Here is a 16,553-nt window from a genome sequence, read left to right on the forward strand (position 1 = left end):
ACATGACAGGAAATAGAAGTATAGTTGTTACTTTGGATGAATCTCTCCAAAGTGAAGTGAAAACTGGTGATAATACCAGATTGCAAGTCAAAGGTTGAGATGATATTCTTGTTAAGACGAAAAAAGGCACAAAATGAGTTGTGGATGTGTTCTATGTTCCAAGTTTGAAGCATAATCTTTTGAGTATCAGCCAACTACTTCAGTGAGGTCTAAAAGCTTCATTTAAAGGTGGTGTATGTGCAATCAAAGATCAGACTAGTGATCTTATTGTCAAAGTAAAAATGACAGTTAATAAGATGTTTCCTTTTAAATTTACATATGGACAAATATTTTGTTTTAGTAGCATATTGAAGGATTCATCCTAGCTTTGGCATTTTCGATATGGTCACTTGAATTATGGATCACTATCATATATGTGCAAAAACCATATGGTGAGGGGCATACAAAATATCAACCATGAGACAAATATTTGTGAAGTGTGTTAAAGGAATGGTGAAGTTCTGTAGCGGAAGCGGGATCGTTCTCAATTTTTATATTTCACATAATTCCAATTTACATAACAAAAAATTATGCATTATAGAATAAAATATAACATGCTTAAAAGGAAGGAATTAGGGAAAAGAACAACTTACCCTTGAAGCCAAAAGGTCTTCACGTAATTCCTTCTCCGATCATGAACTTTTCAAAACTGGAACAAAAATACAGCAACCCAAATGCCCACCACCACAAGAGAACCTCTGGTATTCTCTGTTAAGGTTTGAGAATAAGCAGGAGAGGTGGGCTCTGCTAAAATTTTAGGAAGCGGGAGGAGAGGATGAGAGGGAATTTTTTTTTCTAAAGAAAACCTTGAGTGTAAAAGATGGAAATGCCCACCACCACCACATAGAGCTTCTCAATTAGCTTATTTGAAGAAGATGGAAATTGATAATTCAAAATTGAACTGCCCCACTTACACATTCTATCAAGAGAAAAACCAAGGGAGAGAGTTATAACTCTCTCCCCTTTATTAAATTAAAAAAAAAATAATTTAATTAATTATATATATTATATATATATATTATATTATATGTTATATTAAATATAATACATAACCTATAGTTATTATATTGTATCAAATACAATATAACCTAAAGTTTTATTTCTCTCAATAATACATGGTATTTAGTATAAATTACATTTATATTAAATTTAATTATATGAATCTTATCCATACAATTAGTATTTGAATCACATTCAAATATTTAATTCCTCTCAAAATAAACTTTATATTATAATGTATCGAATACATTATATTAATTATATCATATTTAATTCCCTCAATTAATTTAAACAATTCAAATAAATCCAAAATTAATTCTCAATAATCCTTGCTGAGCTACAAATGGGACTTTATGGACCTATAGATTGAAGCTCCAATGGTGCTTCGATAATTAATTAAACTCTTTAATTAAATTACCAACAATCTATTAACTTTCGGTCACTTCACTAAAGACCGACAGTTGCACTCTTCAAACTACAGATATATTTCTGTGTCTATTGGATATAACTGGTCAACAGTGCGATGACCTTTCATAAATTGCTCGTAAGTACAATTGGGCCAAAATTGTCGTTTTGCCCCTATAGTTACATCTAACTCCTTAAGTACCACCGATCCCTCTAATGAACAATATGTCATAGTCCAATTATGACCAAATTCCTCTCAGGCCAAGAAAGGGTGTGGCCACATTTTTCAAGTCCCGAAATCAACCCTTAAGGGAGTAATTTATCTAATTACCCCGACATTAGGGAAGAAGTGAGTTCCGTCTTGTGTAGCTGTGTTCCCAGCTCCCTAATCAAATGAATCCCCAAAATGGTAGGCATATTGAGTCGGCGATGTGGCCACCCTTACCCATACAAACTAAAGGACCACTTTCATAGGTAAAAGTTCACTCACTCAGGATTAAGGTCATGTCACCTATGGTCATCCTGGTGAAATGTAAGTCTTTATTATTAACAACGTTATATAATGAGACTAATCATTTCGTGGTCCGATCTTATACAAACTCTTTGTACAGAATACCCTCGCTCACATGTCTCTACATGAATGACCAGGATCAGATCATTTGTAGTACTTTACAACACTTGTAACATTTGCAAAGCATGTCATATCCGTAGTGTCACAAGGATAAGGTACCCAACCTTATCCATCTACTACAGATCGTTTAGGTTATCATTTAAACATGATCCGCCTATATGTCTCTACATACATGTTTAAATTACATAAATAACCTAGGATTTTTGTTTATTGGATCGAATGTATGCTCATAAAGTAACAATTATTTTATTAATAACAATTTGTTTATACAGAGTTTACAAACTACGAGAATACAAGAGAGATTTAGGACACCAATCCGAACATGTGTATACTTGCAAAACATCACCGAGTTCCATTTCCTGCTGGTAAAGCTTTGAAAGCCTTCAAACCTCTCGAGTTGATTCATACAAATATATATGGTCCCATGCGTACAATATCAAACGAAGGTAATCAATATTTCATAACCTTCATCGATGATTTCAGTAGGAAGTTGTGGATTTATTTTTTGAAAGAAAAAGGTGAAGCATTTGAATGTTTTAAATCTTTCAAAGTTTTAGCTAAGAATCAAAGTGGCCATAAGATAAAAACTTTGAGATCTACCCATGGTGGAGAATATATAGTTTTGATAATTTTTTCAAGGAGCAAGGAATTCATCATTAAATGTTCGTTTGAATGACTCAACAATAGAATGGAGTTGTAGAGAGAAAGAATAGAACGATCATGGAGATGGCGAGAAGTATGCTAAAAGCAAAAAATATGCCAAATGAGTTTTGGGGAGATGTTGTTGCATGCACTTCTTACATTTTAAATCGAGCTTCAACAAAGAGTGTTCCAAGTATGACTCCTTATGAAGCATGGTGCAGTGAGAAACTGTGAAACCCGGATTTCCATTTTCCTTACTTAAGCAGGTGTTAAAAGGAATTACCTAAGTGAAAGTTAAATCCTATGTTGAAGTGAAGGAAATTTCTAAGTGTTGAATAGATTTTCCTTGAGTAGTTTTGAGTTAAACATTAATTAATGAAATATTGGCTTAGTGTAAGGTAAAAAAGGACCCATGCGTGAAGTGTTAGGAGACATTAATGCATAAGTTGAGAAGGAAACCATGCATTTGTAAGGTTGGACGCATGATTGGCCGAAGTATTGGCAAGAGGCATTGCCAAGAGTAACCATCGGTGGAAGCTAAGGTGAAAGTGACTAAGTGTTGGACTATGCATTGATGTAGTGCCATGCGTTGGCCATAAAGTTTTGAGAGGTGACTTGGGCACAGAGAGAGTTTGAAGTAGGGCTAAGAATAACGCATGCGGCAGCCACTACTTTTGAAAGTTAGATCAATGCATGAGGTGCGACGGTTGCGATGGATGCGTTGGACATGATGGTATGCGTCTATGCGGCCGAAGGCATGTGGCCGAAGGAATGTGTTGGTAGTATGCGATGGAGGCATGCGGCCGAAGGAATGCATTGGAGGCATGCGGCCGAAGGAATGCGATGGTAGTATGCGATGGAGGCATGCGACGATGGATGCGATGGATACGATGGATATGGCAGCCTTGCTAAGGTATGAGCTATGCGATGGAACGAGCTAAGGTGGACACATGATGATTTGCCCTTGTGTTGTTAAGGCTTGCGGTAACAAGTTAAATGAGGAGGGTTGCGTTGGTTATAAGAGATGTGTTAGCAAGAACCTAGGCGATGGTGAGCTATGCCTTAAGGTGTTGAGTTGAGAACCAAGTCGACCCAAAGGATGCTATGCGTTGGTGATGTACTATGCATTGGTGATGTTCTATGCGTTGGACATTTGAGAGCATGTGGGCGCATAGGACAAGGCTAGTACTATGCGTTGAAGGAATGTTGGTCATTATCCTAGTTGAACGCATATGAAGTTGGATGAATGCATATGAAGGATGAACGCATATGAAGGATGGACGCATTCAAGGACGTCATCTAGACATGTGGCTTGTTGGGAGGAAATCTATAGCCTTAAGAAAATGAGGTGGATACATAAGAAGACATGCAAAGTTGAGGGCTATGCGTTGGTAAAAGGGGAGAAAGACACCTTGGGTTTCGATGATGCAAGATTGCGTTGATAGTGTAAGGAAAAGACACTTGGACATGCGGCCAAGTAGAAGGTGTCGGCCTTAGAGAAATCTTGGACGCCTATAAATAGGGCCAAGGACTTTAGATGGGAACTTAAATTCTCTTCAAAGGACATAAAGAAGAGTGTATTGGGAGGAGACTATGCGTTGGTAGCAAGACCATGCATTGGTCAAGAGGTTCCAAGAGGGGAGATACTATCGGACAGAAAGGACAGGAAATAGCATCAACGTGGGACGAGGAGTTCTCCCAAAATACTCGTGCGTTTGATGTGATTCTAAATCCATCTGAAAGCTACGCAAGTCTAATTTTCAGGGTAGGGCTGCCGGAGAAGAAGCTCCAAGGAATCGGGCTAGAGAATGAGGACAAGATAGAAGGGTCGAGCTGTCATGTAAGCTGGCCAGTCTTGATGTTTTGAAGATTCTGGCCAAACCACGAGAATTTATGAACTCAGATTTTGAGGTAAGCTTCCTGAGACATTTTAGAGAATATTTGTAGAAGGAAGTATCTCGTGATAAAGCCTAGAACTATGAGTAATCTGAGCATTAAATTGAATCTAGATCGTAGGGTTCAAAAGGGAGCCCGAGGTGACCAAGGAACTTCTAGAAAGGAAAGTTCCTAAACGATCAAGGTGAGTGACTAAAATATTTTCAATTTTTTAAGAAACCATGTGCTAAAGAAAGATCTTTCAGATAAAGACATGTTTTCTAAGTTTTATTAAAGAAAGTCATTGTATGACTAGTTTTATTTGAAACTCGATACCGAAGGACGGTTGAAAAGGTATCCGAGTAGCTCGATATTGAAGAACACAGTTGAGAAGGTATCTGAGTAAAAGTACGCAAGTATGGGGTAGTTCTTTTGATCATAATCAGTTTTCTGGTCACTCACTGGGCTAGCAAGCTCATCCCGTTTTCCAAATGTTTTCCTTCCCAGGTAGCGAAAGGTGAGAAGTTCCAGGGTTTTGCTAAGGTCAAGGTCTGCCACATGCCACAGTTACACTTCTTGAGGGTTTTACAGTCGTTGTTGTAAACTTTGCAGTTAAGTCTCAGAGTTGTACAAACGTTACAGTGTTGTAATAAAAAATGGGCCTACTAAATCAGTTGTTGTTTACCTCCTTGACTTAATCAGTTGATTGTTGAATTTGTTCATTAGTATCAGAGTTATTTCCGCAAGAGTTATTAGGCAGTAAGTGTCAACAAAAGGGTTGATAACTGTTGCAGTCACATCCTTTCCTAGGCTCAAAGGGTAGTCTGGGGCGGGGTGTGACAGAAACCATGTATTAATCACTTAAGAATGTTTGGGAGTATAGCTTATTCTCATATACCAGATAAGCTAAGAGGCAAGTTTGATGATAAATTTGAAAAATGTATTATGGTAGGCTATAATGAAAATTCCAAAGCTTGTTGATTGGATAATCCTATGTCGAGAAAGATTGTTATCACCCTAGATGTGATTTCCAATTAAGATGAATCCTAGAACTGGGATGTTATTGGTGAAGTTGAAATCCCATTTCATGTTAGCATGGATGGGAGTGGAGGTGCTCAGGCTCAGAGCAAGTAGAAATTCAACCGGTGGCATCATCTTCATCATCATCTTCTATAAGTGATGATAAAATCTCACCAAAGAGGATGAGGAATATTCCAAGAAATTTATATTGCTACAAGCAAAATTGATGATGATCATTTTGCTAATTTTTCATTAGTTGCTAGTGTAGATCCTATAAATTTTGATGACGCGTTCCAAGATGAGAAATGGAAGATTGCAATGGATCAAGAAATTGATGTGATAAAAAGAAATGAAACATGGGAGTTAATGGAGTTTCCGACAAACAAACAAGCTCTTGGAGTAAAATCGGTATACAGAACAAAGTTGAAGTCAGATAGTAAAGTTGAAAAATACAAGGCAAGACTTGTTGTAAAGGGCTATAAGCTGGAATATGGTGTGGATTATGAGAAATATTTACTCCTGTGACAAGAATTGAGACCATTTGATTGATTTTGTCTTTAACTGCTCAAAATGGGTGGAAAGTTTATCAAATTGATGTAAAATTCACTTTTTTGAATGGATACTTAAAGGAAGAGATATTAGTTGAACAACCTTTAGGTTAAGTGAAAACAGGAGAAGAAGAAAAGGTGTACAAGTTGAAAAAGGCCTTGTATGAATTGAAGCAACCTCTGCGAGTTTGATAAAGACTGAAACTGCTCGATGAAAAACTTGTTTCTCTTATGTTTAAAATTTTCAAGTGGGGGATTGTTGGGTGAAATTTTAATTTTTAAATTAAAAAAAAAAAAAGAAACAGAAGGGAACCAAACTTGGTTGAGAATCCCACATTGATAAATTTTGAAAGGGGAGTCTTTTTTTTGTACTCCAACCTTGGGCTATGGGTTTGGTTCCCAAGGGGCACCCATGTTTTGGAGGGATTGAGGAGATAGATCAATGTGGGTTCGATGTAAATCCCATATGCGCTAGTTGGATTTCCAGGCATATAAAAGGCGCATCGAGCTTCTGTTTTGTAGGTTTCGTTTCTTGCCTGACTATCATTTCATGACCGTTCACTCATTTGTTGCTGTCCAGTTCACCGAGTTGTCTTTTCCAACACTTTCGAAGGTGTCCATATGAGCATGCACTCTATGTCAAAGAAGATGTACTTTGATGATTTACTTTTTACTGGAAATGATAAATTGTTGTATGGTGATTTTAAAAATTTCATGAAAAGGGGATTCGAGATGAATGATATGGGTCTCATCCATTATTTTCTCAGAATTGAAGTTAATAAAAAAGATGGAGAAATTTTCATCTCACAACAAAAGTATGCTTGTGATTTATTGAAAAAAAATTAGGATGAAAAATGCATTTCCTTGCAACACGCCTATGGATGCAAACTTTAAATTGAGCAAGAATGATATTGGAGAAGAAGTTAATCCAAGTTTGTATCGAAATTTAGTTGGAAGCTTGATGTACTTGATGACAACAAGACCTGATATTTTATTTGTTGTAAGTATTGTTAAGTAGATTCATGACAAATCTGAAGAAAAGTCATAAGGAAGCAGGTAAAAGAGTTCTTCGTTAAATTCTTGGCACCATTAATTTTGGAATTTATTGCAAGAAAGTGTAGGAATGTATCAACAACAGCAGAAGCAATAAGGATCATTTAAGCACTCTAATTTATTAATTTTGGCAACATATAAAGCATGTTCTTGTAGAAAAAAGTGAGTTTCATGATATACCTTTGTATAACCTTTTCAAAGCACGATCTCCAGCTGCAAACTTCTCCAAATCTTGTTGCAGACCACCTTAAGATCTTCCTCATTATTCTCTTGGTGCTTTAGATTGAGTTGTGGGACTTAAAACAAGCTTGAATCAAGGGATGAAGGAGAATTGCTCACAACAGCAATCTTGTTGAAGAACACTTTCTTCAGCACGAATTTTCTCTAAAATTCTCTCTTGATTGTATGCCCGAAATTCACTCCAAACTCTTCAATAAATAGCAGATCATCATGGACGGAAGAGAGCTGCATGAGTTACAACTCATGCTTGGAGTAAAATGAAGAAGAGCAAATGGAAAATGTGTGAGCATAAAGAAGATGGATAATGGAAAAAGTTGTTTTTCCATTTTGTGTATTTTTTTCTTCCAATTTTCCAATTTTATCTCAAAATCAAAACTTGATTTTTTAAAATCCATTTTTTATTTTAAAACTAAAAAATTTAATTTTTAAATAAAACTTAATTAATTTAATATCAAATATTAAATTAATTTTTACACACATCCATCTTTATATATTTAAATCATATTTAAATATAAATTCTCCTATTGCATTTAATACTCAAATTAAACATGTAATTATATCCCATATAATTACTAATTCCCTTAATTCTAATTTGAACATTTCAAGTTAACTTATCATGCTATTCTAGAGCTAGTTCATTACGAGCTAGTAGGGGAACCTCGCGGACCTATAGATCATGAGCTCCAACGATCCAAGATTAATTGGCTAAACTCATTAGACCAGATTAATTCCCATTCATTAACTAGGGTCACTCCACTAAAGCCCATAGTTGCACTCCCTTCATTGTAGATATATTACGTCCACATGATTTAACCATAATCAGCAAGTCGATCCTTCACAGGTTATTCGTTATAACTGTTGGGTCAAATATCTATTTTACCCCCGAGATTACATTTTATTTCTCAAGTTCCCACTGATTCTCTAATGAACAATTGGTTTGTGATCCAATCACTAAACCAAACTCTCTCAACCCAGTGAGAGGGTGGGCCCTTGTTCAAGATCTGGATTCAGTACTTGAGAGAACAACCTTTCTCCTATCCCTAAGTCGAGTAGGCGTGAACTTCGTCTTACACCCTATGTCCCCAACTATCTATTAGGTCTTACCCCTGAAATGAGAGGCTTATTGAGCCGACGATGTTGAGTCAACCCTCACCTATGTAAATCTAAGGATAATCCTGAATAAACAGGAGTTCATAGTTAGCTCAGGATTAAGATTGAGTTACTTAGGTCATCTAAGTGAAATAGTTAGTTTTATACAGTAAACAATGTTATAAAGTAAGAGTGACTCATTTCTTGGTCTGATCTTATGCAAACTCATTGCATAGGATGCCCCTACTCCTCATGTCATAACATGTACGAATTAGGATCATATCGTATGTAGCACTTTACAACTCTTTGTAACAACTACAGGGTAGGCTGCATCCAATAGTGTTACCAGAATAAAGTACCCAACCTTATTCATGTACTATAGATCATTTTGATTATTTGCTCGAATCTGGTCCACTCTTATGTCTCCACATAAAGTTCAAGTACTCATGTAATAGTCATGAGCCTTAGTTTATTGGATTTAGACTTTCATACAATTTATGAAATCAATATAAGTTTATTGATTATAGAAAATATTTATCATTTTACAAACTACGAGTTTTAGGACATAAAACCCAACAGAAAGTTCTAGAATCAGTATTGTATGGCTTTTGTGATAGTGACTGGGGCGGTAATGTGGACGATCATAAAAGTACATCTAGTTATGTTATTAGCATCAGTTCAGGTGTTTTTTCATGGACTTCAAAGAAATTGCCTATTGTTGCTCTTCTACCACTGAAGCAGAATGTATCTCTTTATCTGTAGTTGAATGTCAAGCTTTATGGCTCAGGTGGATGTTAAAAGAATTGAAGTGTACTAAAAGAAGTGAGACTGTTTTATTTTGCAATAATGGTTTTGCCATAGCATTATCAAAGAATCCAGTTTTTTCATGGAAGAATGAGGAAGCATATTAGAATGAAGTATCATTTTATCAAAGACTTGGTTTAAAGATAAGAAGTGATAGAGAAACATTGCAAGACTCAGGATCAAATGGCAGATATTTTTACAAAGGTATTGAAGTTTGACTTATTTGTTAAGATCAAAGAAAAACTTAGAGTTACTAAAGTCTAGATTAAGAGAGGATGTTAAAATTAATCTACACTTTTATTGAAACAAACAAATTACATTATTACATACACTAGTACTTCAGATTCAATGTATAGTTAGATACATGAATTACTAAATACATTGATGTATGTTCATGTATTGATGAAAAGCCACATGTATTGATATTTAATGTTGTTGTTTTTTATGTACTTTTATACTAATATAAATATGTGTAAGATTTCTCATTTGCAAGAAATAAAAGAAAGAAGAGCAAGTTAAGAAATATTCAAGTTCTTATTTCTCCTAAATTGGGTGAGTAAGATAACAATCTTCTTCTCTTGATCTCTTGAATTGTATTATGATGGTCTACTACGTTTTCAAAAGATTTACCGTAGGATAAACATTGTCTCCTTCAATGCGCTAGCTTCTAAAGATGGGAAGAGCAAAATTTTCCCACTGCAAAAATAAACAAAAAATGCTTTTATCGAGCTTGATGTTTGTGATTTGATTCAAGAACTAATTTGAAGGAGAACTACCGTAGGTATGGGTATTGAAAGAGGCGCTATCATTTGCTAGAGAAAATGTTGAACAACTATTGAGAAATTTAGGGAAAAAAATATTTAGACAACAGCCAAAGAAATATTCAGATATGCTTTGTATATGTTGGATTCTGCGGCTATAATGTATTATTTAAACAAAGGGTTTAAAAATCCTTGTAATCCAAAAAGGACAAAAGAAGAATAAGTCCTTCGTACACATGACATAAATTGATTCATAGAGACATAACAAAATAACAAATTCAAATTTATAGCTTTTGCTGATAGAAAATTCTAAACGATGATGAGTTGTCCTTTTCAGGTAAATAATTTGATGTGCCATTTTCCTTCACAATGCGTTGGCATGCACAGTTGTGTTAATCAAAACCAAACTATACATATATTTACAAAATTTAAAATTTAAAAATCACAATTCAATAGTAAAGAGCGATGGAAGCCAAAGACACAAGGTCATAGAAACTAAAATGTTATTACAGTAACATAAGGAATATAATACATTGGAATTGGTTTTGACATGGAAGTGGAGGCCAAAGAAGCAGCATTGCATGTGCTTTCTCTCATCATCTTCCCATCAACACCAAGGTCTCAGATAGAGAGAGAAAAAAAAAAAAGAAAGAAAAAGAAAACCCCACTTTTATTCATAGGAATGAAGCAACCAAAAGGGGATATTCAAAAGGGATAAAACACGCCCAATTTGGTAGCCCCAAGCAGAGATAACAACAAAGTTGGACGACTCGTACCAAATTAAAACAAGAACTTTCGTTTTACAGATAGATTTGATGCTGAAATCCTCCTCCAAGATTAAATTCATACATATTAACATTACACATTCTGAAGCTTCATGGAAATGAAGAAGGAAAGACCAAGCATTGGCCAATATGTTGGGTCTTTCTTAGATGCTTGGCCTGACATTTAGACGAGACGCTATCTTTTGGCCCAATGATCTGTCAGCCTGTGTACACACCATAATAATGTTAATTAATCAACATAACATAGCTTTAACTAACTTAATTACCTTAACTTATTGGGTGGTTGATTTTATTTATTTACCTGAGTCCAATACGAGATCCATATGTTGCGAACCTCGTGTGTGACGCGGGGGTCCGATAATGCCTCCACAAACCGCCTCACGAACCGTTCTTGCCTGGATTACCGCATTATCATCATTACATAAAAACCATAATTAATCCACACTTTAATCATAATTTACCATATTAAAAATTGGTGGTTGTCCAATAAATTTTTTTTGTTTCTTTTTTTTTTAAAAATATTTTATTATTATTTGTATGAGTGATGAGAGTGAGATGCACAAAACTAGGTGTATTACTAGTAAAATATTATTAATGATAAGTAATAGACTGTGATAGATATCTATTTATTAACTGATATCTATCATTATTAATGATATTTTATTATATTTAAAAATATTTGGTATAAGTTGTATGGTCGCGAAAGTAGAGTTGGTATATGGTACCTATCCGGTGCCCATGATCGGTATCTGTCTCCAGCTTGCTTGAAGTTATGATTCTCTTTGGGAATTACACACTGGAAAAAACGACAAAAGTTGATTGTTTACAGCACTAATTATTGTCTCTTTCTTACTCACTCCATTATTAACGCACAGTCACAAATCAAAAGAAAAAGGCAAATAAAAAACACTAACCCTTTCTCTTTTTCCGCTCAACACATTGGGTGGCATTGGGAACTTCTCAGCGTGGCGACAAGGATCATATCTCGAAGGGAAATAATTCACCTGATGAACCATCAAACATTAAGTAACAATAACCCAAAGGAAAGAAGAAGGAAAAAAGAAACCCAAATTGAGATGAAAAAAGAATGAACCTCCTCATCTCTATGCATGAAGTTCATGAATCCCTCATGGTGGTTATTATGATGAGGACATTTAGGAGCATTCACTGGCAACTGGAGATAGTTAGGTCCAAGGCGATGCCTCTGGGTATCCGCATAAGCAAAGCTTCTAGCTTGCAACATCTTATCATCGGAGTAATGAATCCCGGGCACCAAGGACATGGAAAACGCCAACATCTCATTCTCCGCAAAGAAATTATCAATATTCTTATTCAACACCAATCTGCCCACGGGCTGCAACGGTATCACATCCTCAGGCCATTGAATGGTGGTATCCAAGGGCTCAAAATCATAATTGTTCTGATCCTCATAATCGATGGTCTGAATGTAAAGCTTCCATTCAGGGAAATTCCCAGCTGCAATCGACTCGTATAAGTCCTGAGTTGCGTGACTGTGATTGGTGCCACCGATCCTAACCGCCTCGTCCTCCAGCATGCTCTTCACACCGCAAGTGGGTTTCCAATGGAATTTAACAAGACGGGCTTTGCCAGCCTTGTTGATCAGGGAGTAGGCTTGGACGCCGAAGCCTTCCATGTGGCGGTAATTGATTGGGATGCCCACGTCATCGTAAAACCAAGCGAAGGAAAGGAGGCTTTCCGGATGGTAAGAGCAGAAATCGAGGAATCTCCAGGGCTCTTGGATGTGGGATTTTGGGTTGGGTTTGAAGGCGCGGATGACGTCGGGGAACTGCATAGCGTCACGGACGAAGAAGACGGGGAAATTGTTGCCCACTAAATCGAAGTTGCCTTCACGTGTGTAGAATTTGACGGCGAATCCACGGGGGTCACGCAGGGTTTCGGGGCTCCCACGTTCGTGGATGACGGTGGAGAAACGGACGATGACCGGGGTTTGGACACCGGGGGCACGGAGGAAGTCGGCACAGGTTAAGTCCGAGATGTCGTGGGTCACTTCAAAGAAACCTTTGGCGCTGGCTCCTCGAGCGTGGACTACTCGTTCTGGGATTCTTTCGCGGGTGAAGGTCGCGATTTTCTCGATGAGTTGGTAGTCTTCCAACAGGATTGGGCCGCGTTCTCCGACGGACATCACGGCGGTGTTGTTCCATACTGGTGCGCCGGAGTTTGTTGTGCAGAATGGGGTGTTGTACGCACTTGAAGGCCGATACTATCCAAAAATTTAAAAATATATATACACACATCAGTTTTTTGAACTCTAAATTTTAACTTTTATCAAATAATACCTCAAATTTACATAAATATATTGCAATCTTAACATTAAGCGGTCATAAATCACACTCTTAGTTAAATGGTTAGCAGTTCGAACACCATATTCTCAATATTGTACTCCAAATAAATACAACAATAAACTTTTAACCCTCCTTTTCGATTCAACAAACTATAAGAAATGGTTAATGATTTCAAATCTGATAAATTTGTTTAGAATTAGAAATGATGTATTTAAAATTTTGTATTTCAATGATAATCCGAAGGAAAAAAAATTAAAATTATTAATATAGGCTTTTAATGTTAATTGAATTTACTAGTATTGACTTTTAAATATATTGTGTTAATTGAAAATTAGAATTTTTCAACTTTTAAATCTTATAAAATCCGACAAAATCTAAGTATTTTAGTCATAATTATTATTATTTTTTTTCAAAGTAAAACAAGATATAAAATTAAAATACCTCAAAATCATGAGATTTCAAATAAACAATAAACTTTAAAAAGGGTTCAATTTTAACTCTCTAACAAGTTCTAGCTCCAAATATCATAAGAGAAAAATAATTGAGTACATGTCGGATTGCACCTATCTTTGTATAACTTACCTAACCATCGATCTAATTACAAGTTGTCATATGACAATTTTTTTTAGAAAAACTTAGATACATATTGGATTATATTAATCCATTATGCAGCCCTTGTTTTATCCAATAACAAATTGATATGTGACAATTTGTTTTAATTTCTAAAAATGGATTAAAAATTAATTTTTTTTGTGTGAATAATTGGAGAGTAAACGATTAGGTGTAGTCTAAACGACATCTAACTATTGCTATATTTTTAAGATTCAATTTTTTAATATTATTTTTTTCTTTTTAATTGGAGTGATGCACTAAGATGCAATTAGACTACTCTAAATATTAACAAAAAAAAAACCCTTATTTATTTCAATAAAGTATAAAATATATGTATGATATGAATTTGATAAATATATTAGAATATATCAGATATATCGTTGTTAGACCTCTATTAACAATAAATTTTGAAAAATGAATCTAAATTTTATTATATATACAAACTTTTTAAAAGTTATGTCATGTCTATTAATATTTGAAGTCTAATCAATATATTTGTAATTTTTTCCCATATAATAAAACAAAAAAAAGTAAATAAATGGAGTCAACATAATTATACACACAAACAAGTAAAATCTCACTTATTTGATACGAACGAACTATGATTTTCACATAGATTTATTATTATTATGCTTTAAAAAAATTAAAATAAGGATGAAAACTTTTGTTAAGGTGGTCCAATCAAGTTAATGATCTGAAGAACCTTAAACAAATCGAACTTAATTTTGTATTGATTCAATCCATTTCATAGATTTTCCAGTAATTTAAAAAGAGATCAAATTGCAGAAAAGAATCCAAATATAAACTAAACCAAATTCCTTTTCTTTTTTTTTTTCTTTTTTTTTTCTCTCAAAATATATATATATACTTTTCTTTAGTAAATTAGATCCAGATCCGGCTGAAGTCATATTCGAAACCCGAAAAATTGACCGGACTTGACCACGTTTTTTAAAACAAATTAAAAGGAGACGACAACCGTCCGATCGGGTCGGATCTGACCCGATCAAACACCGTGGCTATCACTAACCGCAAATCCGGCAGCCGCGATCCCCGGCGAAAAGAATAGAGAAACTAAATAAATGGGCAAAACGAGAACGCATTGAAGAAGAAATAGAAGAAAAGGCAATACCTTGTAAGGATCCATGGGGGCTGAGGAAGAAAGAGAGGAAACAAAAGAGTCTTTCTAATTGGGAAGAAAATGGAAGCAGTGCTGAAGGAAGTGAGGGAGAATGTGGGGTTTTTATGCTTGAATTTCAACAGTTTGGTCTTCTATTTTTTACCGACAGTTGATTTAGTGTCGTTTTGAGGTTAAAGAAAAGTCGACAAGTCGTAGGGTCAAGCGTAGTTATCTATTGTCTGAAGAGTAGGGCCCATTTTGTGATCGCAATCCAGTGGAAGCCAATAAGGAGGTTGAGGTCCTGAGGAGCGTGGCAAAATGGGATGATATTTTTGGAGGGTATTATTGTCCATGTCGTTTTCCTCTTTTATCGTTCCAACGATAGAAGCAACTCTCTCTCTCTCTTTAGTTTCCACTATAACAGGGCTAATTTGTCATTTCACAATCATACGTGGGCCAATATTCAAATTACTCCTATGCATCATAATTCATATCTCAACGTAGTTTCTACTCTATTATTTCTTCCTTTCCCCTCCCATTCTTCATATTTGGATTAGAAATTTGATTCTCTCATCTTTAAGATAAGAAATATGTATTAATTATTCTATTGTTTGATTTTTTGTTTTTTAAAAAGTTATTTTGTTGGGTTACTATGAATTGTTATTTTCTTTCCTATGTTGATAATGGACCATAAATTATGTGTCCGATGAATATATGACTAATGTTTCTTAGCTATGTCTTGGCATCAAGAATTTTGATAAGATATAGACCAACTTGGGGCATTTGGTTGTTGATTTGAAAATAAAGAGAAGAGTTGTGTCTTATAATTTTTTTTACAGTATTTTTATACATATAGTTCATAGGAGATTTAGAAATTAAATTACAATTAAAACCATAGTTGAAAATGTGGTTCATAATATATTTGTAAACCATAAAAATATTTATATTTATCAGTTAACTATTAAGTTGAATTTCAAGTATTTTATATAATTATTATTTTACAATATCATATAGTTTATGATATATGATATGTTAAAAACAATTTTAATTTAACAAAATCAACGTGATGAAATGTTTTTATTGAAAATTTTTATCTTTTTGAAAAGTCGTTTTGCAATTTAAATTTCAAATTTCAAATCTAATTATATTGAAAGGTTGCTATTAAAGAATAATAAAATAAAAAGATAAAAAAGCTTTCAAAACTTCATCTGCGGTTGAATCCATTTTAGACCATTAAATATATCATAAAGAAAATATAAACTTATTTTTGAAATTTATTCAATAATTATTAAGGTAGTCTCATTTCTGGCTATCATATTCAATCAATAAAATAAAATAGAATACGACAATCCAAAGACAATGGTTTTATTTTTCCATAGAAAAGTCAAGTTTTATTTATGTACGGATAATTCGAGCAAAAGCTGTATATATTGAAATATCTAACAAAAAAATTAAATAATTTATTAACTTTGAGTTAACCAAATTTAATAATTTCATGAATTTACTCAGTAAAATCAATCATCATAAGATTAAGAAATATTGATATTTATCTAAAGATTAAGAATACCATTTGATATACTAGCATACCCTCAAACATACAAATGTTGAA

General features: G+C 34.5%; 1 protein-coding gene across 1 annotated transcript; it reads right to left on the reverse strand.

Moving 5' to 3' along the window:
* Positions 1–10,574: 10,574 nt before the first annotated feature.
* LOC120075254 (catalase isozyme 3) lies at positions 10,575–15,108 on the reverse strand. The gene is made up of 6 exons (XM_039028471.1): positions 14,957–15,108; positions 11,985–13,133; positions 11,806–11,895; positions 11,617–11,687; positions 11,193–11,286; positions 10,575–11,094 (listed from the first exon to the last, which is right to left on the reverse strand). The coding sequence occupies exons 1-6, from the start codon at positions 14,969–14,971 to the stop codon at positions 11,035–11,037; spliced, it is 1,479 nt and encodes a 492-aa protein (XP_038884399.1). The 5' UTR covers positions 14,972–15,108; the 3' UTR covers positions 10,575–11,034.
* Positions 15,109–16,553: the final 1,445 nt, after the last annotated feature.

Source organism: Benincasa hispida, chromosome 4 (genome assembly GCF_009727055.1).
Source record: "Benincasa hispida cultivar B227 chromosome 4, ASM972705v1, whole genome shotgun sequence".
In the NCBI taxonomy this organism is placed as follows: domain Eukaryota; kingdom Viridiplantae; phylum Streptophyta; class Magnoliopsida; order Cucurbitales; family Cucurbitaceae; genus Benincasa; species Benincasa hispida.

Coding starts and splice junctions, on each gene's coding strand:
- LOC120075254 (XM_039028471.1), bottom strand. Junction 11,896..11,984: donor TCATGCATAGAGATGAGGAG/GTTCATTCTTTT, acceptor ATGGTTCATCAG/GTGAATTATTTCCCTTCGAG. Junction 11,287..11,616: donor CGATCATGGGCACCGGATAG/GTACCATATACC, acceptor GCGGTAATCCAG/GCAAGAACGGTTCGTGAGGC.